At 45.3% G+C, this 21,851-nt stretch overlaps 1 protein-coding gene across 2 annotated transcripts in view; it reads left to right on the plus strand.

Annotated features, from left to right (window-relative positions):
• The first annotated feature begins 1,005 nt into the window (after positions 1-1,005).
• LOC105491798 (doublesex and mab-3 related transcription factor 1) overlaps positions 1,006-21,851 on the plus strand; it is a 129,299-nt gene continuing 108,453 nt past the window's right edge. The window contains exons 1-2 of one of the 2 annotated variants that reach the window (XM_011758458.2): positions 1,006-1,531; positions 6,401-6,584. In XM_011758458.2, coding sequence (XP_011756760.1) covers positions 1,178-1,531; positions 6,401-6,584 — 538 coding nt within the window. In that variant the 5' untranslated portion in view covers positions 1,006-1,177. The remainder of the gene's footprint in view (positions 1,532-6,400; positions 6,585-21,851) is intronic. The other variant, XM_011758460.3, reaches the window with a different exon arrangement.

The raw sequence follows: 21,851 nt of genomic DNA on the forward strand, positions 1-21,851 counted from the left end.
GGACACAGGCATGTCTGGGGCGGAAGTTCAGGATGAGAACCCTGGGACAGGCTGTAAGATGATCGAACCAGGTTTGTTTGTTTGTTTCTTTTTTTTTTTTTAAGATGTATAATGACATACAGTAAAATGCACAGATATGAAGTGTAGAATGAGTTTTGATAAATGTCTACATATGTGTAACCACCCCCCACCTCAGTTTTTTAACATATATGTTTCTTTTTAAGTTTGAGTTTCCCGTGCCTGCAGAGTGTAAGTTCAAGCGGCCTCACAGGCAAGAAGCTATATGCACCTGAAGTGAACGGGAACACGGGCTGGAATAGTAGATCGTAGATCGTAAAGTTATCTGGAGCGAAGGAGGTAGAAGTCTTGTGAGCAAATGAACACTGGTGCAGGAAGGGATAAACGGAGAACAGAAAGTTCCAACCTTTGAAATTTTTGAAGTGCTTGTGCCCTGCACACTGAGGATCTTATTTGCCGTACAAATAGGGCAAATCTTATTTACCCTATACATTTCTGAGGCCTTCCACCTCATAGCTCTTAAGAGAGAAAAAAAATTTTTTTTTCTGACTTGGCTGTTGCCAAAGTCGGCTCTATCAAATCTGGTGCGCCCCTCTGGGGGAAAGGGAGCTAGAAGACTCCGTAGGGTGGTTTGCACCTCCTCCAAGCATGCAAGCATGGCTCTGCTCTTGACCTGGGCAGTCCAGCTTCCTCGGTGCAACGTGCTTTGGCAACCGGGTCTTGGCGCCTCCGAGAGCGGGGGGAGGGGTGCCCACGATTCCCAGGCCGCTCTGTACCTCTCGGTGGGCTTGCAGGGACCCTGTAGCAAAGCCCTGGATGCTTGCAGCCAGTGCAAGTTTGCAAGCAGCTGGAGAGCGGTGGCTGGAGTCGGGGGGCGGTGGGCGTGGCCACGCTCCCTCCCAGGCAGTCCCGGGAATGTTCTGAAAAGTATCCAAAAGTTCTGAGTCGCGCGCGCGCGCGCCAAAAGAAAAGGCACAACCCCCCACCACTCCGGGCGTGGCGTGTCCAGACCTCGCCACTCCAGCTGCACCTCCGGCTGCAGCGAACACGTCTCCTGCGCCTCCTCCTCCCGAGCCTCGCTGTCCGTCGGGTTCATACCTGGCAGCAATCACCAGGCGAGAGAGGCGGCCAGAGTGCTCGCACTTCTCCTAGGGGCACCATGCCCAACGACGAGGCATTCAGCAAGCCCTCTACACCGTCGGAAGCCCCTCACGCCCCCGGGGCACCGCCGCAGGGCAAAGCTGGGGGGTTTGGCAAAGCGTCTGGGGCGCTAGTGGGGGCGGCCGGCGGTTCGAGCGCCGGGGGCAGCAGCGGCGGAGGCGGCTCCAGCTCCGGGGCGTCGGGCCTGGGTGCCGGGAGCAAGAAGTCCCCACGGCTGCCCAAGTGCGCACGCTGCAGGAACCACGGCTACGCGTCGCCGCTCAAGGGCCACAAGCGCTTCTGCATGTGGCGGGACTGCCAGTGCAAAAAGTGCAACCTGATCGCCGAGAGGCAGCGCGTGATGGCCGCGCAGGTGGGTGCGGGCGTCCGGGAGCAGGGGTTCAGCCCTAGTTTTTTTTTTTTTTTTTTTCTAGATGGAGTCTCGCTCTGTTGCCCCAGGCTGGACTGTAGTGGCGCGATCTCGGCGCACTGCAACCTCAGCCTCCCGGGTTCAAGCAACTGTCCTGCCTCAGCCTCCCAAGTAGCTGGGACTACAGGCGCACGCCACCATGCCCGGCTAATTTTTGTGTTTTTAGTAGAGATGGAGGTTTCACCATATTGGTCAGACTGGTCTCGAACTCCTGACCTCAGGTGATCCACCCGCCTCGGCCTCCCAAAGTGCTGGGATTTCAGGCGTGGGCCACCGCTCCCGGCGGGGCCCGAGTTTTTTAATGAAGTCCCCCCAGCATGGCCGTCGCCATGTGGGTCCTGGGTTGTGGAAAGACGCCGCGGTACTTGCCGACGGCCGCTGCGCTTGGGGTCCTGGGCTCCCGGCCACGCTACAACGCCAGTCTGAGAGGGCCGGAGACGTGTCTCTGATCCCGCCCACCGGGCAGAGTTGCGGGCTTCGCTCGGCTCGGGGTTCCCCACGATCTCTGACCCTGCCTTTCAGCGGAGTTGCGGGGTTAGCCTGTACGGGAGTCCATGGGATCTCTAACTCGCGCCGCTGAAGAGAGTCGCGGGGGTTCCCTGTGCTCCCGGGTCCCTGAGATCCCTGATCCCGCTCTCAGGGCAGGGAATTTCGGGGTTCGCCCCTCTGCGCTTCCCCGCGATCCCAGAGCCCGCGCTCCAAGAGTTGGCAGGGTTGGTTGGTCTAGAGGAGTCTTCAGGATCTTCGCTCCGGCCCTCCGAGGTGAGGGTAGTGGGGAGGGTTCGATTCCAAGGGAATCCCTGGGATCTCTAACCCCGCTCTCCCAGCAGAGTATTGCGGAATTCTCTCCGCTTCAGGGTCCCAAGATCTCCAACCGTGCCTTGGGAGCTGAGGGTTTCGGGGTTCGATTTCATCGAGCGCCCCCAGAATCCCCGACTCTGCCTCTTTGCTGAGTTGCACTTAAATAAGAAAGGATCTTGGAGGGCGCCAGTGCTGGCCGTTCCGTTAAGGGGAAAGGGAGACTCGGCCGGGCTGCCGCTTACCAGGGTAACCTGTCGGAAAGCCTTATTTGTCTTTCTGGAAAAGTCTCTGCAGTGGACGCGCGTTGCGTGGTCTTTCCTGAGCGCCTAGCGCACTTTTTATCTTTGTCCCGCGTGGATGGAGGCTGAGCGCCTCAGCCATTTTGAGAACTCTGGAAATTTTATTAGGGTTTTAAAATTTGCATTCTCGACCGAAGATTAAAGTGCAAATTCTTTCAATATGTTTTAAAGCACGCTTACGAATTTAAAAAAATATGCGCAGGTGGAAAAAAGCGCGCTAGGTAGGGTTTGAGATTTTTGTCCGTCTGTGGTTTTGTTTTTTTAAAGGTTCGTAAGTCGGCTAGTAATTTAACATTTTAACGGAAAGTTAATGTCGTTAGTATTCTAAAAGGATTTTTAGAAGGCAGTAATCTACGTTATTTCCAGTTAAAAGTTGTTTCATCTTTTTAAGACAGGTTATTCAAAATGAAAAGATAACAAATGTTTGCTAACGATGTGCTACTTTTGATTAGGAACATGTAAATATCCTCCACTGAAAACAAATGCCCTAAGGTTATATGCTTTTATGTAATACTTTAGATTTTTACAAATGTGTTTTATACTAAACGTGTTTTGACTTCACAGATGGCGAGTGCAATCATGAAAATATATATTGTTTTGCCTAATTTCTTAATAGATATTTTAAGCTTAATCTATAGTGGATGAAAAGAATACACTGGGTGTGGCAATAAAATGCGTCACAATGAGTTTACTGAAAAAATTAATGGACTTTTAAATTACACTGGGTAGAAAAATACTCTAAACATTTAGTCTTTGGCTTAAATGTTTCGTGTGGAGAACATGCTTGGGGGATTTCTCAAAATGTAGTAAAAATATTCTAGTAGAGAAATTAATTTTGAATAACCTTTATTAGTTGAGGAGGCTGCTTACACCGTTAAAAACAAAAGCAACTCAAGGTCACTTAGAATGGGAAACTTCAGTATTTTTTTCTACACCAGAATGTGTGTACTGTGCCAGATGAATCCTTAAAAATCCGTAAAACAACTACTTTTTAGTCATTTTTAAATAGTTTGAAATTGATCTTATATATGATTCTAAAATAATCGTATAGTTGCATTTTTAATCAATTGTTATCCCCTTTCCTTTTTATATATTTCCTAAGAAACATTGAGAGAAGGTCCTTAGCGAGATACCTGAGCATTTTGGATATGCATTGGGTTTGTGTAAGGAAGGATGTGAGTATGCACTGACATACTTCAGAGGTTTGCAGGGTTTAAAACTTCTTTCTGGTCAGATTCATTGATGTTCCCTTTCTAAGCCTCTTGGTTAATAATAGGAAATTCAAGCTTAATTATTTAATCTTAAGTCATTAATTATTTAAGGTCAATTTTTCTAAGTCGAAGACTATTTTTGGCCATGAGGAAAAATTACTTCCCAATTAATCAGCTTTCTATGTTTGGACTGTAGTTTTCCTAAAGCAACATATAAATTGTAGTTGTTTTTTCTTTCTTTCTTTTTTTTTTTTAGACGGGAGTCTCGCTCTGTTCCCCAGGCTGGAGTGCAGTAACATGATCTTGGCTCACTGCAACCTCCGCCTCCCAGGTTCAAGTGATTCTTCTGCCTCAACCTCCTGAGTAGCTGGGACTACAGGCGCACGCCACCACACCCGGCTAATTTTTGTATTTTTAGTGGAGATGGGATTTCACCATATTGGTCAGGCTGGTCTCAAACTCCTGACCTCAGGTGATCCACCCGCCTCGGCCTCCCACAGTGCTGGCATTACAGGTGTGAGCCACTGCGCCCGCCCCGCCCCTAGTTGAGTTTTGTAATCTAACGTTTTGATTTTACCTTTGGCTTATATTTGGGCAGCTCTGCGGTAGGAGTGCTTCACTGTCATTTCATGAGCACCATACCTTAGTCAGTTTCAACAGAAAGTCTTTGTTATGTGCAGTAAGCAAAAATACAGTTAATTTTCTTTAAACCTGTTTTTTTAATCTTGTTTTTTTAATCTTATTTATTTATTTATTTATTTTGAGGAGTCTTGCTCCATCGCCCAGGCTGGAGTGCAGTGGCTTGATTTCGGCTCACTGCAACCTCCGCCTCCTGGATTCAAGTAATTCTCCTTTACACCTCCTGAGTAGCTGGGATTACTGGTGCATGCTACCTCGCCTGGCTAATTTTTGTATTTTTAGTATACGGGGTTTCACCATATTGGTCAGGCTGGTCTCAAGCTGCTGACCTCAGGTGTTACCCCTGCCTTGGCCTCCCGAAGTGATGGGACTACAGGTGTGAGCCACCCCACCTGGCCTTTTTTCAATCTTTAACAATGTTATTTAAAAGAAGATAAATTGAAGAGGGACCATGAAGAGTATGTCAGGTCATTTCCAGTCTCCAGTTCTGACTCTCTCCTTTCGTCTGTCTGGAATATCACACACCTGTCTTCACCCTTCCTCCCTGCCTTCTGCCTCTTCTGCCTTCAGGGACTTCAACGCCAGATTCCAGTCCCTTTCTCCACTGCTTCTCCCACATGCTCCCTCCACCCCAGGAAACGGGGCTCTCCAGGCTTTCCTAAGCAGCCCCTGCCTTTCCTGTCCACCCTGTTCCATATTCTTCCAGTATGTTCTGCCCCTTCATCCTTGCCTGTCCAAGTCCTCCTCATCCTATTCTTCAATGCTCTGTCCAAATACTACTGCTGGCTGATTTTAACATGTTAAAGACATTTCTCTCTTTCTTCTGTAGGAGTGAAAGGTACTTTCTTCTGTGTACCACTCTTGTGGTGGTTGTCACAGTTTGCCTTGTGTTGTAGTGGCATGTTTGCTTGCCTCCTGTTTCACCTTTTTAAAAATTTTTTTTTGGAGACGTTGTATTGCTTTGTTGCCTAGGCTGGAGTGCAGTGTTGTGATCTTGGCTCACTGCAACCTCTGCCTTCTGGGTTTAAGCGATTCTTCTGCCTCAGCCTCCTGAGTAGCTGGGACTACAGGTGGGCCAACATGCCCGGCTAATTTTTGTATTTTTTTTAGTGAGGATGGGGTTTCACCATCGTTGGCCAGGCCAATCTCGAACTCCTGACCTCCGGTGATTGGCCCACCTCTGCCTCCAAAAGTGCTGGGATTACAGATGTTAACCACCATTCTTGGCCCTGTTTCATTTGTTAAACTGTAGGTAATGTAGGATCCAATCTACTCTTACTGGTCCCTGTTTTTAGTACAGTGGCCTTTTGCAAGTTTGTGGAATGAAGGAGTGAGTGATCCCATTTTCCTTCCTAATCTGTCACTGCTTCTGACCTCCTCTGCTCTTTAGATTGTACTCCTTCACTTGGCTGACTACAGCTTTTTCCTGATCCTCCCTAACCAACCATATTCTACACAATGATTTGTTTAACAAGCTTTTCTGTTTGTTTGTTAAGAGACGGGGTCTTACTCTGTCTCCTAGGCTGGAGTGCAGTGGCGCGATCATAGCCCACGGCAGCCTCAAACTCCTGGGCTTAAGTGATTCTCCTGCCTCAGGCTCCTGAGTAGCTGGGATTCCAGGCATGTGCCACCATGTCTGGCAACAAGCATTTTTTGAGCACCTACTGTCTGGCTCAAAACTGTTTCTAAGCTTTGCACATCATAGTTGCCTGGGTGGGTTTGAGAAGAAATGGGAAATTTTCAGACCTCACCTCCAGAGCTAGTGAATCGTGGTGTCTGGGATGGATGGGGCTTCTGTGCTTTGGCATAGCTGATTCTGGAGTGCTGGAGGATGACTCGTTGTCGTTGTCGTGTGCTTCCAGGTGGCCCTGAGAAGGCAGCAGGCCCAGGAGGAGGAATTGGGTATCAGCCACCCCATCCCACTGCCCAGTGCAGCCGAGCTCCTTGTCAAAAGAGAGAACAATGGCAGCAACCCGTGCCTCATGACTGAGAGCAGTGGCCCCTCTCAGCCACCACCAGCCAGTGTCCCCACCACTGCAGCTTCAGGTAATCTGGGGGCGCTGGGGTTCACATGGAGACTGGGCATGAGGGAGGAAGAAGGGCTGCAGCCACAGAAACAGGACTCCCCTGACCTACATACAGTGTTTAGAGCTTAGAGGATTTTGTAAAGGATTCTCCCTCTGAAGGTCTGTTTTTGTCTGCATCACAAAGGCAGGGGCCATGAATTCTAGAAATGCAGGTTCAACTCTTTCCTGTTCATTATTAGTCAAGACTGAATCTGGACAGGGAATGATGTCAGAGAGAGGTGAGTTTGTTCAGATTTCATCTCCGTCCACCCCTTCATTTTCCAGACATCCTTGTGGGAACTAAATGTCCTTGTTTCCTAGAACTAGAAGTCCACTTCTCCACTGCATCCATTTGGGGAAAGTGTCTAGAAAGGCCCAATCCTAGTGTCAGATTTGAATGAGCACTGGGAAGTAACACAGGAAGGCAGGCCACATTGGCTTGAACTCTCTCCCCTGGGTGCTAAGGAGGACTGTGTTCTTTTTTACACATGTGAAACCTGAGACATAGGCAGTTACGGGATTGGCCAAGTTTACTGAATTAGAAAGTATCTGAAAGAGTTTATCTGTCTCCAAAGCTCAATACTCAATGTGCTTACTGCACTAGGTCTCTAAATTACAGGGGTCTGGAGTAAAGTACAGGGGTCTGTTCCAGTATGGAAGCCCCCAGCCACATGTGGCTATTTAAATTTAAATTCATTACAATGAAATAAATGAAAACATTCAGTTTCTTCATTACACCAGCCACATTTTGTGTGCTCAATAGCCACATACAACTCAGGGCTACCATATTGGATAATGCATTTCTGTCTCTTAGAAAGTCTAATTTGATGGCACTGGTCTAGAATGTGGGAGCTATAAGACATCCACCAAATAAAGACCTGTGGAATCTTATTGTTCCTGGCAATTAAATACACATACTATAATTCACAGAATATCTTTAAATGTCTTTAAAGTGTTCTAAGCTCCATGAAATACAGCCTAGAAGTGTGATAATCACCCTGACTAAGCTTTCATGAATTACTCAGTTTGCTGGGCTTAACCACTGTGTACTAAAGTCACACAACCGTATATCATTAACTAGCTGTGCAACTTTGGAGAAGTTACTTAAGCTCTCTGGGCCATTTTTTTCCTCTTGTCAAAAATGAGGGAAAGGGTTCCTGAGGGTCTTAAAGATCTTATGAATCTTGGCCATTATTAAAAAGGAAGTTAAGCAGAAAAGAAGTTAAAAAAGAAGTTAAGCACCAAAGAAAGCAGGAGGTGTGTCTGTGTCTGTCTCTGTGTATTTTACTGAAGTTATTGACTATGTAATTAACAGAGGTCAAGATACTCTTTTTTCTTTGCTTGGATTGGCTACTCAATAGTATGTCCTTATAATAGTTTTCTTTTCTTTTTTCTTTTTGAGATGGAGTCTCGCTCTGTTGCCAGGCTGGAGTGCAGTGGTGTGATCTTGGCTCACTGCAACCTCCACCTCCTCGGTTCAAATGATTCTCCTGTCTCAGCCTCCTGAGTAGTTAGGACTACAGGCGCCTGCCACCACTTACCCGACTAATTTTTGTATTTTTTAGTAGAAATGGAGTTTTACCATGTTGGCCAGGCTGGCCTTGAACTCCTGACCTCAAGTGATCCACCCACCTCAGCCTACCAAAGTGCTGGGATTACAGGCGTGAGCTGCCGTGCCCAGCCAAAACTTTGCTTTTCATAGAAAGGAAGGAGTATATCAGAAATATGATCTTTACGCTTTAAGATGTGTCCAAGGTTTAGTGACTAAATGATACAGGGTCACGGCTAATCTGGTGGATTTAGTTGTGGGGCTGAGATGAGAAATGGGATGTGTCACATGAGTAAAGACGGCAAATCCCAGTGCCGGGTTTTCCGTAGGGGAGTAACTCATTTGATTTTCACAAATGTCTCAGGAGGTAGGAATTATCCTCATTTACAGATAGGAAAACCAAGGCTTAGTAAATGGTAACGTAAGGAGGCTGCCACAGAATGGAGCTGGCTGAGCTAGGATTTATTCCAGCCCTGTCTGGTTCCAAAACCCATGGATTTCCCATTCCACTTGACTGGGACCAGTTGTCATGTTTCCTTGAAAAATGGACACTTATGATTGTTTAGAGGCTGTGGTCTAATCCTCAGAGCAATTTAGGGCTGGTGGACAGTTAGCAACAATGTTAGGGGAAAAAGTCCCTGCCATTCTATGTTGGCACAGAAGACAGCAGCCATGGGTCTTCACAGGAAGAAATACAGGGAAAAGCCAGTGATGGATCAGTGTCAGTGCTGGATGTGGCATGACATCACGGTTTGATTATAAACCCTAAGATACTAGAGCTTTAGAGAAGGACTTCAGGCTGTGCAGAGTTCAGAACGACTCTCACAAGGGTGTTTCAGAGTGGTGATAGGGAAAGTTACAAAAGGAAGCAGCAGTGGGGCAAGATAGAGGGTTCAGGGTCAAGGAGGATTTTACCAGAGTCCCTTCCTCACCTGTGGAGTTGACAGACCTTGGAGTCATTCTACAGCCTTGAACTAGCACTCATAGGGAAGGGGAATGTGGAAGCCTACAGTGTGCTATGCTCATTTGCTCAGGCACAGGTGGGCAAGTATGCCTCCGGGGGAGCCTTTACCTTCTGAGGACGATGGGGCTCACTCTCTCTCTTTTTTTTTTTTGAGACAGAGTTTTGCTCCTGTTGCCCAGGCTAGAGGGCAATGGCGCAATTTTGGCTCACCGCAACCTCCGCCTCCCAGGTTCAAGCGATTCTCCTGCCTCAGCCTTTCAAGTAGCTGGGATTACAGGCATGCGCCACCTGGCTAATTTTGTAGTTTTAGTAGAGACGGGGTTTCCTCCATGGTGGTCAGGCTGGTCTCGAACTCCTGACCTCAGGTGATCCGCCCGCCTCAGCCTCCCAAAGTTCTGGGGTTACAGGCGTGAGCCACTGTGCCCAGCGGACAATAGGTTCTCTGCTAACCAGCTCATGTCTGTGGGGCAGGAGCCACAGGTTGCTGTCATTCATGGGATTTGCTACCAGACCTCCCGAGTGGGGACTGATAACTTCTGGACTGGGTTAGGATGTGAGCAAGAGGGAAAATGAAATACCAGCAGAATTAAACTACATAAATATAGAGACAGAAAGATGGAGTATGGGAGTGTAGGGGAGAGAGAAAAAGACAGACTGACTGTGGAGAGTCCTGAAGCTTGTATGCAGCAAAGGGTGCCTAACTTCTTCGATAGCTTCCTACTAACAAATATATAGCTTATATTCATTTTTCAGAGGTTGGCTTTACTTAAAATAATTTCATGCAGGTAAATGGTAAACATGTATAGTGGAGTACAAAAATATATTCCATAAAAGATCATTGTTCTTCTAACCCCAACCTGCAGCTCTCTGTCATTCCAGGATGACTTACTACATGTACAGATGTATGTGTCTGTTTATCCTTTTCATATGTACGTGTAAAATATTCACATAAATAATATAGTGGAAGTGTATTGTTTATACTTCTGTCTAATTAGCTTTTTTCATTTACTACAGCTGAGAATTTTTAGTAACCTAGAATTCCACTGTATAGATGTGGAAGGCCGGCCAGGCACAGTGGCTCATGCCTGTAATCCCAGCACTTTGGGAGGCCGAGGCGGGCAGATCACCTGAGGTCAGGAGTTCTAGACCAGCCCGGTCAACGTGGGGAAACCCTGTCTCTACTGAAAATATAAAAATTAGCCGGGCATGGTGGCACACGCCTGTAGTCCCAGTTACTTGGGAGGCTGAGGCAGGAGAATCTCTTGAACCTGGGAGGTGGAGGTTGCAGTGAGTCGAGATTGTGTCATTGCACTCCAGCCTGGGCGACAGAGTGAGACTCTGTCTCAAAAGCAAAAAAAAAAAAAGAAAGAAAGAAAAATAGATGTGGAAGGCTACGATTTGAAGTTATGCAGTGAGAGGTGAAAGTTGTAGGAGTTGTCATGGAGTGGTAAAACCTAGCAACCCGGCACACCTTGGGGCAAGTTGCTGACTTTCTACTTTCTGATACCTGATGTCTAGTGTTTACTAGGTCAGTAGCTTAGTGAAATGTAGTCGACTTTTATTTATTTATTTATTTTTTGATACAGAGTCTCAACTCTATCGCCCAGACTCAAGTGCAGTGGCACAATCTTGACTCACTGCAACCTCCACTTTCTGGGCTCAGATGCATTCTCTCACCTCAGCCTCTTGAGTAGCTGAGATTACAGGTGTGCACGGCAATGCCCTGCTAATTTTTGTACTTTTAGTAGAGACAGGGTTTCACCATGTTGGTCAGGCTGGTCTCAAACGACTGACCTCAAGTGATCTGCCCGCCTCAGCCTCCCAAAGTGCTGAGATTACAGGCGTGAGCCACTGCATCCGGCCTTAGTAGACTTTAAAGTCCTTGAAGTTTCTTAGTTATCTCCTTTTGGCTCCCAAAAGGGCCAAAAGTGAAGAAGAGAAGTGCTTAAGAATTATTGCCAAGATTATTGGCCAAATTCTGAGGACACTTAGAAGGAAATTAAGTATTGTTTCATTTATTGGAGAAACTGGCCTCTCTGAGGAGGATAACATATATTGGAAGAAAACCTCTAAAATCTTTAGCCAAAGATTGGCTAAGACTGACCAGATTAACTGGATAGTCTTTGAATAACGAGTATAAAATATTTTTGTTGTTATTTTCTTATATGACTGTGGGTATTACTGTGGAAAGAAATAGCCTTTTGAAGAAATTCTGTTTATTGCTGTTGCTGTTGCTTGTGCTATCAGGATCAGTTGTTAGCCGTACACTTTTTTTTTTGAGGCAGTCTCGCTCTGTTGCTCAGGCTGGAGTGCTGTGGCGCGATCCCAGCTCACTGCAGGCTCCGCCTCCCGGGTTCAAGAGATTCTGGTGCCTAAGCCTCTTGAGTAACTGGGATTACAGGTGCTTGCCATTACCCATTTTTTGTATTTTAGTAGAGAAGGGGTTTCACCATGTTGGCCAGGCTGGTCTTGAACTCTTGACCTCAAGTTATCCTCCTGCCTCGGCCTCCCAAAGTGCTGAGATTATAGGTGTGAGCTACCATGCCCGGCCACAGATACGCTATTGATAAGCAAATAGTTTATTCCCAGCCATTTTTGGAGTATTCAGAAAAAAAAAAAAGATAAACGTTTTTGGCAATGAATGACAAAGAATTAATGGCAAATTTACATTTTTTTCCTGTGGTTTCATTTTTTGAACTTTGGCATAAAATGTACTTTTTTTTTTTTTTCAAAAGTTATTGGCTGACTTAAATCTCAGGTCTTCTTCCTCTTTGTAAATTTAGGCTCCTCTTTGTTTTATTTAATATTCTACTTTTTCTGTAATCTGTCATGTTCCTATAGAATGCTGTTTGACACAGTGCTTATGCTAGGGTCTGCATAGTTCTCTGCCTCTTCTTTTCTGTGCAGAAACTGTCAGATGAAGGGTTGCATTGTAGATAATTCACTTCTGCATGTGTGCCCTTTGTAAGGACCTGAATGTTATCTCTCTTGGGGCCCTCCCTTTTGGAGCACCGGGGACTTCCATCCACACTCACATTCACCCTCCCCCAGATCAAACCACCTTGGGCCCCCCTGGGCAGCTCCAGCCTCTTCTGTGGCTCGTGGCCCAGTTTCAATCACCTTTCCCCTGTTAGGAGGGTCAGTCAGGTCTGTGTCTCATATCGAAGGGGCCTTTCCTTCACTTTTCTTCGGCAGTTACTCCACTTGGAGAGCATACAGCGATAGAGCACATGCCAGTTGGGAAACACATTGTGTTGTATGTTTAAGTGCTTGAAAGTTCATAAAACATGAAATGTGTTCGTTTGAAAATGGAATAGTGTCCCATGCAGTTTTTACAAGTAAGATATACGGCTGGTGAATTCACAGTGGAAGCTACTGAGTTGTTTAAATTAAAAACACTTTTTTAGAGCAGTTTTAGGTTCACAGCAAAATTGAGAGGAAGGTACGGAGATTTTTTTATATACTCCTTGCCCCCACACATGCAGAGCCTCTCCCATATTACCAGCATCCCCCATCAGAGTGGTGTATTGGCTAGCATCGATGAACTTACATTGATGCATCATTGTCATCCAGAATCCATAGTTTGCGTAGGGGTTTGCTCTTGTTGATGTACTTTTTTGGGTTTGGACAAATGTATAATAGCATGTGTCCACCATTATAGTATTCAGAGCATTGCCACTGTCCTAAAAATTCTTTGTGAGGTTATTTAAATTTAAGATAGCATTTTAAACATTTTAGAGTTTTTGCAAATTTTTATTTTACATTTTTATTTAATTAATTAATTTTTTTTTTTTTTTTTTTTTTTTTTTTTTTGAGACGAAGTCTTGCTCTTGTTGCCCATGCTGGGTTGCAGTGGTGCGATCTTGGCTCACTGCAACCTCCGCCTCCCAGGTTTAAGGGATTTTCCTGTCTCAGCCTGCTGAGTAGCTGGGATTACAGGCGTTCGCCACCACACCTGGCTAATTTTTGTATTTTAAATTAGCCACTCCCACTAATTTTTATATTTTTGGTAGAGGCAGGGTTTCACCATGTTGGCCAGGTTGGTCTTGAGCTCCTGACCTCAGGTGCTCCGCCCACCTCGGCCTCCCAAAATGCTGGGATTACAGGCATGAGCCACCAGGACTGACCATTATTATTTATTTAGAGACAGGGTCTCATTCTGTCTCCCATGCTGGAGTGTAGTGGCTCCATCATGGCTCACTGCATCCTCCAACTCCTAGGCTCAAGCAATTTTCCTTCCTCAGCCTCCTGAGCAGTTAGGACTACAGGTGCGCCCTATCATGCCTGGCTAATTTAAACATTTTTTCGTTTTGTGGAGACAGGGTCTTGCTTTGTTGCCCAGGCTGGCCTTGAACTCCTGCTTCAGCTCCCAAAGTGCTGGGATTACAGGTGTGAGCCTACACACTAAGGCCATTTTTTTTTTTTTAATTTTTCAAGACACAGAGGTTCGTTCTGTTGCCCAGGCTGGAATGCAGTGGCACAATCATAGCTCACTGTAGCCTCAAACTCCTGGACTCAAGTAATCCTCCTGCCTCAGCCTCCCAATTAGCTGGGACTACAGGCGTGCTACATGTTCAGCTAATTTTTTTTTTTTTTGGAAACAGAGTCTCAATCTTGCCCAGGTTGGAGTGCAGTGGCGTGATCTTGGCTCACTGCACCCTCCACCTCCCAGGTCAAGTGATTCTCATGCCTCAGCCTCCTGAGTAGCTGGGACTACAGGCGCATGCGACCATGCCTGGCTAATTTTTGTATTTTTTGTAGAGACAGGGTTTTGCCTCGTTGGCCAGGCTGGTCTTATCTTTGGAGTTTTCTAATGTTGTAAAGGAGGAAATACTTTATTCAAATAAGCAATAAAAGCGTTTTATACAAATTGGATTGGGAGTTTATTTTTGAAAGATTTTGGCCACTTAAGTGAAATGAGATCCATTTGATTTTAGACAGCTTTCAATTACAGCTAGAATAGGAAATACTAGATTAAGAAAAAGGTTTTCAGATAAAAACATTCCCAAATTTTACTTTCAAATAAAACAAATTTTCAGAGTTTCTAGCAAAACAAAACTCCTTAAACTGAAGCAGTAGAGGCAGAAATGAAAGAAAACACTTAAGATTAATGGGACTGGTGGGTTTTTTTTGGTTCGTTTGTTTTTGTATTTATTTATTTATTTTATTTATTTATTGAGACAGAGTCTCGCTCTGTCACCCAGGCTGGAGTGCAGTGGCGCAATCTCAGCTCACTTCAAGCTCTGCCTCCTGGGTTCACGCCATTCTCCTGCCTCAGCCTCCCGAGTAGCTGGGACTACAGGCGCCCGCCACCACGCCCAGATAATTTTTTTTTTTGTTTGTTTGTTTTTGTTTTTTTTTGTTTTTTTTTTTTTTGAGACGGAGTCTCGCTCTGTCGCCCAGGCTGGAGTGCAGTGGCCGGATCTCAGCTCACTGCAAGCTCCGCCTCCCGGGTTCACGCCATTCTCCGGCCTCAGCCTCCCGAGTAGCTGGGACTACAGGCGCCCGCCACCTCGCCCGGCTAGTTTTTTGTATTTCTTAATAGAGACGGGGTTTCACTGTGTTAGCCAGGATGGTTTCGATCTCCTGACCTCGTGATCCGCCCGTCTCGGCCTCCCAAAGTGCTGGGATTACAGGCTTGAGCCACCGCGCCCGGCCTTTTTTTTTTGTATTTTTAGTAGAAACGGAGTTTCACTGTGTTAGCCAGGATGCTCGATCTCCTGACCTCCTGATCTGCCTGCCTCGGCCTCCCAAAGTGCTGGGATTACAGGGGTGAGCCACCGTGCCCGGCCAGGGACTGATGGTTTTGATAGCCCATTTTAGATAGCGTCTCAATTTTGTTTATCTCAGGGATAGTCTTTGCTTATATGTCAAGTATCGCAGTTTAATTGGTCAGATAGAAACTTTTTGTGGAAAGTATTTTAATAAAGCAATTATAAAAACAAAGTACACAGGAAGTAACCTACTGGTCTACCTTTGACTAGAAAGGAAATTTAGAAAACATCTAGAGCCAGGAAACACTTAAATACAGGAGTTAAATTTACAAATAAATTTTATAACAGCCTACCACAGTCACAAGATTCTGGTTTTAGAACGTTTTAGTCACTCCCCATGTACTCTTCCCTCCAGCCCTAGACAGACACTAGTATATTTTCTGTCTCTACAGAGGTGTCTATTCTGGAAATTTTATATAACTGGAATGATAAGATGTGTAACCTTTTGTGTCTTACTTCTCTTACTTAGCCTGATGTTTGTAAGTTTATCCACGTCGTAGCATGTGGATATTTTAAATTATTATTGTTCCTTTTTATTACTGAGTAATATTTCATTATATGGATATATGCCACATTATGTTTCTGTTTTTCAGCTGATGAACGTCTGGGTTGCTTATGGTTTTCGGCTATTATGAGTAATGTTGCTGTGAACTTGTGTGCACAAGGTTTTGAATGAATGTGTGTTTCATTCTCTTGGGTATGTACCAAGGAGTGGTGTTACTGAGTTTTCTGGTAACTGTCCTTCACATTTTGAGGAACTGCCACCCTTTTCCAGAGAGGCTGCACTGTTTTACATTCCTACCAACAGTCTATGAGGGTCCCAGAAGATCCAAACTAAGTTTTTTTTAAGTTACAAGGGAAGATGCCTTGTGGCATTATCTGTGGCCAGCAAGCCACAGATAATTAAAACCCCGTGAGAGTCTCTCATGGCGAGTTTAGATTATGAAGGATTCTATAGGTTTGCGTTTTATTATCAATAGATACATGTTAATAGTCAGGCTGGGTGCGGTGGCTCACACCTGTAATGCCAGTACTTTGGGAGGCCAAGGTGGGTGGATCACCTGAGGTCAGGAGTTCAAAACCTGCCATGGTGACATCCCGTCTCTACCAAAAATACAAAAATTAGCCAGGCGTGGTGGCACATGCCTGTAATCCCAGCTACTCAGGAGGCTGAGGTGGGAGAATTGTCTGAGCCCAGGAGGTGGAGGTTGCAGGGAGCTGAGATTGCCCCACTGCATTCTAGCCTAGGCGACAGAGCAAGACTCTGTCTCAAAAAAAAAAAAATTTTATATATATATATAAATTTAATATATATATATTTTAAAATTTTATTTATTTAAATATATTTATTTAAAAATTTTAAACATATGTATATATTTCTCAGTCTTTGAAAAATGTTCCTATTTTCATTGTCACATAGAGTTTATATTGAAAGGAACAGTGTTTGTGGAAGTAAAGCAATTCGTAAAGGGACCTGGGAGAGGCTTTCTTTGCTGTAGCTGTATTATTGGTTGGTAGAAATATTGGTATCTATAGGAAGGGCTAAAGTAACATTTTGGACTTTGGGTGACATGTGTTTCCTGAAAACGAGGGAGCAAGAATTCTGTTGCCCTAAAACTTGGCAAGAATAATTTTAATTTGTGAGTTTCTAAAATTGGAGAACCACTGTCACTCTTCTGGGGAGTGAAAGAGAAAACCTGAGAGTTGGTGAAAATGGACAGCTGTCCTTCATGTGGCCAGTGGGAAGAGGGCAGTTCACAGACTTGCAGACCCGGTTTTAGCATTGGGGAACTTTTATAGGTGGTGATACTAGGTATTGTCCTTGTATGGTGCTGCCTTGCACTTGCTGCCATAGGGAACTTTTGGAAGGTCACAAAGGTCATCTGTGTCATCAGTGTCACTTGCCTACTCATCAGCGTCCCCCTGGAGTTCTTTGACTCACGTATTCCTAGTTACCTAGTGGTTTGAGGATCCTGTCCTGTTGATCAGCCCTCAGGTACCTACTTACTTTTGGAGTCTTGTGAATGTCTTCTTTCCCTCTTTTTATATTAATTAATTAATTTTTAAAATCTTTCATTGTGGTAAAATATGCACAACTTAAAATTTATCATTTTAGGCTGGGCGCGGTGGCTCACGCCTGTAATCCCAACACTTTGGGAGGCCGAGGTGGGTGGATCACCTGAGGTCAGGAGTTCGAGACTAGCCTGACCAACATGGCAAATCCCTGTCTCTACTAAAAATACAAAAATTAGTTAGACGTGGTGATGGGTGCCTGTAATCCCAACTACTTGGGAGGTTAAGGCAGAAGAATCGCTTGAACCTGGGTGGCGGAGGTTGCAGTGAGCTGAGATTGCACCATTGCATTCCAGTCTGTCTCAAAAAAAAAAAAAAAAAATATATATATATATATATATATATATATTTATCATTGTAACCATTTTTAAGCATAGAGTTCAGTGGTATTAGGTACATTCACCATAATGTGCAGCCGTCACCACCATCCATCTCCAGAACTTCCCAGACGGAAACTCTGTACCCATTAAACGGTTATTTCCCATTTACCTCTCTCATAAACTAACTTATGACTGAGGCCAGTCTCTTCTGCAAGCCTAGCTTTCTTCAAAGCTTCCTGGCTTCTGAAATCACCTGTAGACTCACATGAGTTAAGATGATTCCTTTGATCTTTGCCAGCATCCTTTCTTGCTCTCTTCTCTTAACTCCCAAATGTTTCCTGTATTGCTGACTTCTTTCTTTGTTTTATGTGCTGCTCTAACCTATGCCTCTTGGGTAATGGTGGGCTCCAAAGTCTATCAAATAACTGAGGTTTATAGGGAAGGGATGCAGGGGACTGTATACTAACACCTTATGTAGTACATTGTAAATTCTGTCTGATGATCTGGACTCTGAGCCTAGGAGTGCCCTTAGTTGTACCGTGAAGCAAAGGAAGTGGAGTGGGGGTGCCTGTGGGTCCCGTGGGGCTCTAAATGCTCTCTCACTGAGTGTTGACTTGTCAAGGTCCCTTTTGCAGTTGTTAGAAGCAGCTATGCAAATGTATATGTGCATTTCTGTTTCAGCCTGAAGGTGTCTTCACTTTCCAAATGATAAAAAAACCAATGTTTTTGACTCTCCTATGAAAATTCACATAAATATTGATTACTGTTGTTGAACCAAATTACACTTCAAACCAAGTTTATGCTAGTCTCTTAACGTCTGCAGGCAGACTTCATAGTTGCTAATCTGGTCTTATTGTACAATACCACTGAACATGCTTTCCAGAAAAAAATGTATAAGAAACTCTTAAAGTAGACTATAAATACTGGGTAGTTGTCAAAAGAAAATAATCAATTCAGTGTAATAGTAATAGCAGATTTTCTGATTTTTATTGGCATTGAGGGTTCTTAGATACTGCTTCAGCCGTCCATTGCCATTCAACGTATACTAACAGATGCCTTTCAATGTTGATTTCAGCACTTATAAAAATTGCCCTTAACTACCCGTTAACTCTAGTCCTGAGGTTTTAGGGTTTATCTCAAATATATAGTGGGTCACGGTGGCTCACGCCTGTAATCCCAGCACTTTGGGAGGCCAAGGCAGGTGGATCAGTTGAGGTCAGGAGTTCAAGACCAGCCTGGCCAACATGATGAAACCCCTGTCTCCACTAAAAATACAAAAATTAGCCGGGCGTGGTGACGTATGCCTATAGTCCTAGCTACTTGGGAGACTGGGGCAGGAGAATTGCTTGAACCCAGGAGGCGGAGGTTGCAGTGAGCCGAGATCGTGCCATTGTACTCCAGCCTGGATGACAGAGCAAGACTCCATCGCAAAAAAAAAAAAAAAAATTAAATACATAAAAAGTAAAATAAAATATATAAAATACAAATTAGTTCAGTGAAGCAGATTGAATTTATCAAAGAACAATAAATGTTTGCTGAATTGAATTGAATTCATCTCTGCTGGAGAGTTTGCTGTCTGAGCAAGATTTCCTCCCTCGCTCCTCTTACTCTGTTTTTCCAATTTACTTCTTTATTCATTCAACAAATGTTCATTCTATGGCTGCATTGAGCCAGATCCTATTGTAGGTGCAGGATATATAGCAGTGCATATATCTCTCTCATGGATCTTATATCTCTGGGGGGTTGCCGGGGAAGACAGTTGATAAACAAGTACATCAATAAATAAGATATTTGCTGTAAGTGGTAAGTGCTGTAAAGAAAAACAAAGTGATATGATGGATGTGACCAAGGGGACAGTCGCTGTTTTAAATAGGGTGGTCAAAGAAGGAAGGTCTGTCTAAGGAAGTTAAATCGGAGCTAGTCCCAAATGACAGTGAGCTGTTTTCATCAAGATCTGGGGAAAGAGCATTTGAGGAGAAAGGAGCAGCGAGATGAGATTGTGCTGAGGCAGGCAGCTGTGAGCCCGAGTGCTGTGCACACAGGGTAATGACACCAGTGGGGTTGTGTCATGGGCTTATAGCAGTAGGGCTGCACAGGTAGGCCACGGAAAGGGTTGGGAGTTTAGCATGAATGCAGTGGAAAGCCATTAACTACTAAAGCAATGAATGGTGTGATCTCATTTACTTTCTTTTTTTTTTTTTTTTTTTTTTTTTTTTTTTGAGACGGAGTCTCGCTCTGCCGCCCAGGCTGGAGTGCAGTGGCCGGATCTCAGCTCACTGCAAGCTCCGCCTCCCGGGTTCACGACATTCTCCTGCCTCAGCCTCCGGAATAGCTGGGACTACAGGCGCCCGCCACCGCGCCCGGCTAGTTTTTTGTATTTTTTAGTAGAGACGGGGTTTCACCGTGTTAGCCAGGATGGTCTCGATCTCCTGACCTCGTGATCCGCCCATCTCGGCCTCCCAAAGTGCTGGGATTACAGGCTTGAGCCACCGCGCCCGGCCTCATTTACTTTCTTAAAATATCTCTCTGCTGTTGTGTGGTGTTGTTTGAAGGGACCTAGGTGAGAGATTGATGGGAAGGTTGTGCTGTTGTCCAGGTGAAGGGGAGAGCTGCTTAGACTGGGGTGGTGGCAGTAGAGGTGGAAAGAAAGGCTGGGACGGGAAGTCTATATTGGGGGTACATTTATGTGTAATTTTGGTAGGTGTTGTCAATGGTATTCCCTTATAAGAGTGACTGCTACAGCGTTGCCAGTACTAGGTTGTTGGGGTTTTCCTAGTTAGGTGAGGTTATGTACATCAGTGTGGTCAGGTGAATAATGGCCTCCCAAAAGATGCCTATGCCCTAATCCCTGGAACCTGTGAAGATGGTACCTTACATGGCAGAAGGGACTTTGCAAATGTGATTGAGTCAAGAGTCTTGAGATGAGCGAGATGATCCTGGATTTTCTGGATGGGCACAATTTAATGGCATGAATCCTTAAAACTGGAGCGCTCCCTGGGTGTGGTAGCTCATGCCTGTCATCCCAGCACTCTGGGAGGCTGACACTGAAGGATTGCTTAAGCTCAGGAGTTTGGGACCAGCCTGGGCAACAGCGAGATCAGGACTCTACAAAAAAAAAAAAAAAAAAAAAAAAATTAGCCAGGTGTGGTGGTGAGTGCTTTTAGTCCCAGCTGCTTGGGAGACTGAAGTGGGAGGATTGCCTGATCCCAGGAGTTCGAGGCTGCAGTGAACAGTGATCATGCCATTGCATTTCAGCCTGGGTGACAGAGTGAGGCCATGTCTCTGAAAAAAAATACAGGGCAGGGGAAGGGTGGACAGAATCTTTCCTGGCTGCTCCCAGAGATGCCATGACAAAAGACACGGGAAAGTTTCCAAGCTTGAGGGAGACTTGACCTGCTGTTGCTGGCTTTGAAGGTGGAGGAGGGGAACCCTCAGCCAAAGAATATGGGAGGCCTCCACAGGCTAGCAACAGCCCCCAGCTGACAGCCAGCAAGGAATGGGACCTCAGTCCTACTAACACGCAGGGAGCTGAATTCTGCCAGCTAACTGATTGAGCAAAGAAACAGTCTCTGCTAAAGGTTCCAGAAAGAAATGCAGTTCCACAGACACCTTGACAGAGACTGGCGTCAGACTTTGGACCCACAGAACTCTAAGATAATCCATTTGTGTCATTTGCGCCACTAAATTTCTGGTGATTTGTTAACAGTGAAAGATGACTAATGCAACTGGTATAGTTTATAATCTAGATTTCCCTTGTTAGTGGGGTTGAACATCGTTCCGTATATTTAAAGGTCTTATATTTTTTTCTCTGAACTGTCTATGTCCTTTGCCTATTTCTCTATTGATCCCGGCCAACATCAAGAAATTCCTTATTTATTGTGGAGATGGGCCCTTTTTGATATGAGCTGCAAGTTCCCCCCCCACTATTTGGTGTTTTAAACCAGGAAACTATATGAGACTGGCAGGAGACAGACTGCAGGGGTGAGAAGAACCCCAGGACTGAGTCCTTGTCACTGCACTCTTTGGAGGACGAGCAGAGGAGCCTGTAACTTTTCCAGTTCCTGTTGATAGGCCATTCTTCAGTCCAAATGAAAATGGCCATAGAATGGCTAAACCAATGTGTTCGTATTCTTTCTTCTCCTTCTCCTTCTTCTGCCGCCGCCGCCACCGCCGCCGCCGCCGCTGCTGCTTCTTCTTCTTTTTCTTTTTCTTTCTTCTTCCTCTTCCTCATCTTCTTCTTCTCCTCTTTCTCCTTCTCCTTCTTCTTCCTCTTCTTTTTTCTTTCTTTTTTTTTTTTTTTTTTTGAGACGGAGTCTTGCTCTGTCGCCAGGCTGGAGTGCAGTGGCGCCATCTTGGCTCAATGCAAGCTCCGCCTCCTGGGTTCACGCTATTCTTGTACCTCAGCCTCCTGAGCAGCTGGGACTACAGGCGCCCACCACCACGCCCGGTTAATTTTTTGTACTTTTAGTAGAGACGGGGTTTCACCGTGTTAGCCAGGATGGTCTTGATCTCCTGACCTCGTGATCCGGCTGCCTCGGCCTCCCAAAGTGCTGGGATTACAGGCATG

The sequence above is a fragment of the Macaca nemestrina genome, chromosome 14, assembly GCF_043159975.1.
Source record: "Macaca nemestrina isolate mMacNem1 chromosome 14, mMacNem.hap1, whole genome shotgun sequence".
NCBI classification, from domain to species: domain Eukaryota; kingdom Metazoa; phylum Chordata; class Mammalia; order Primates; family Cercopithecidae; genus Macaca; species Macaca nemestrina.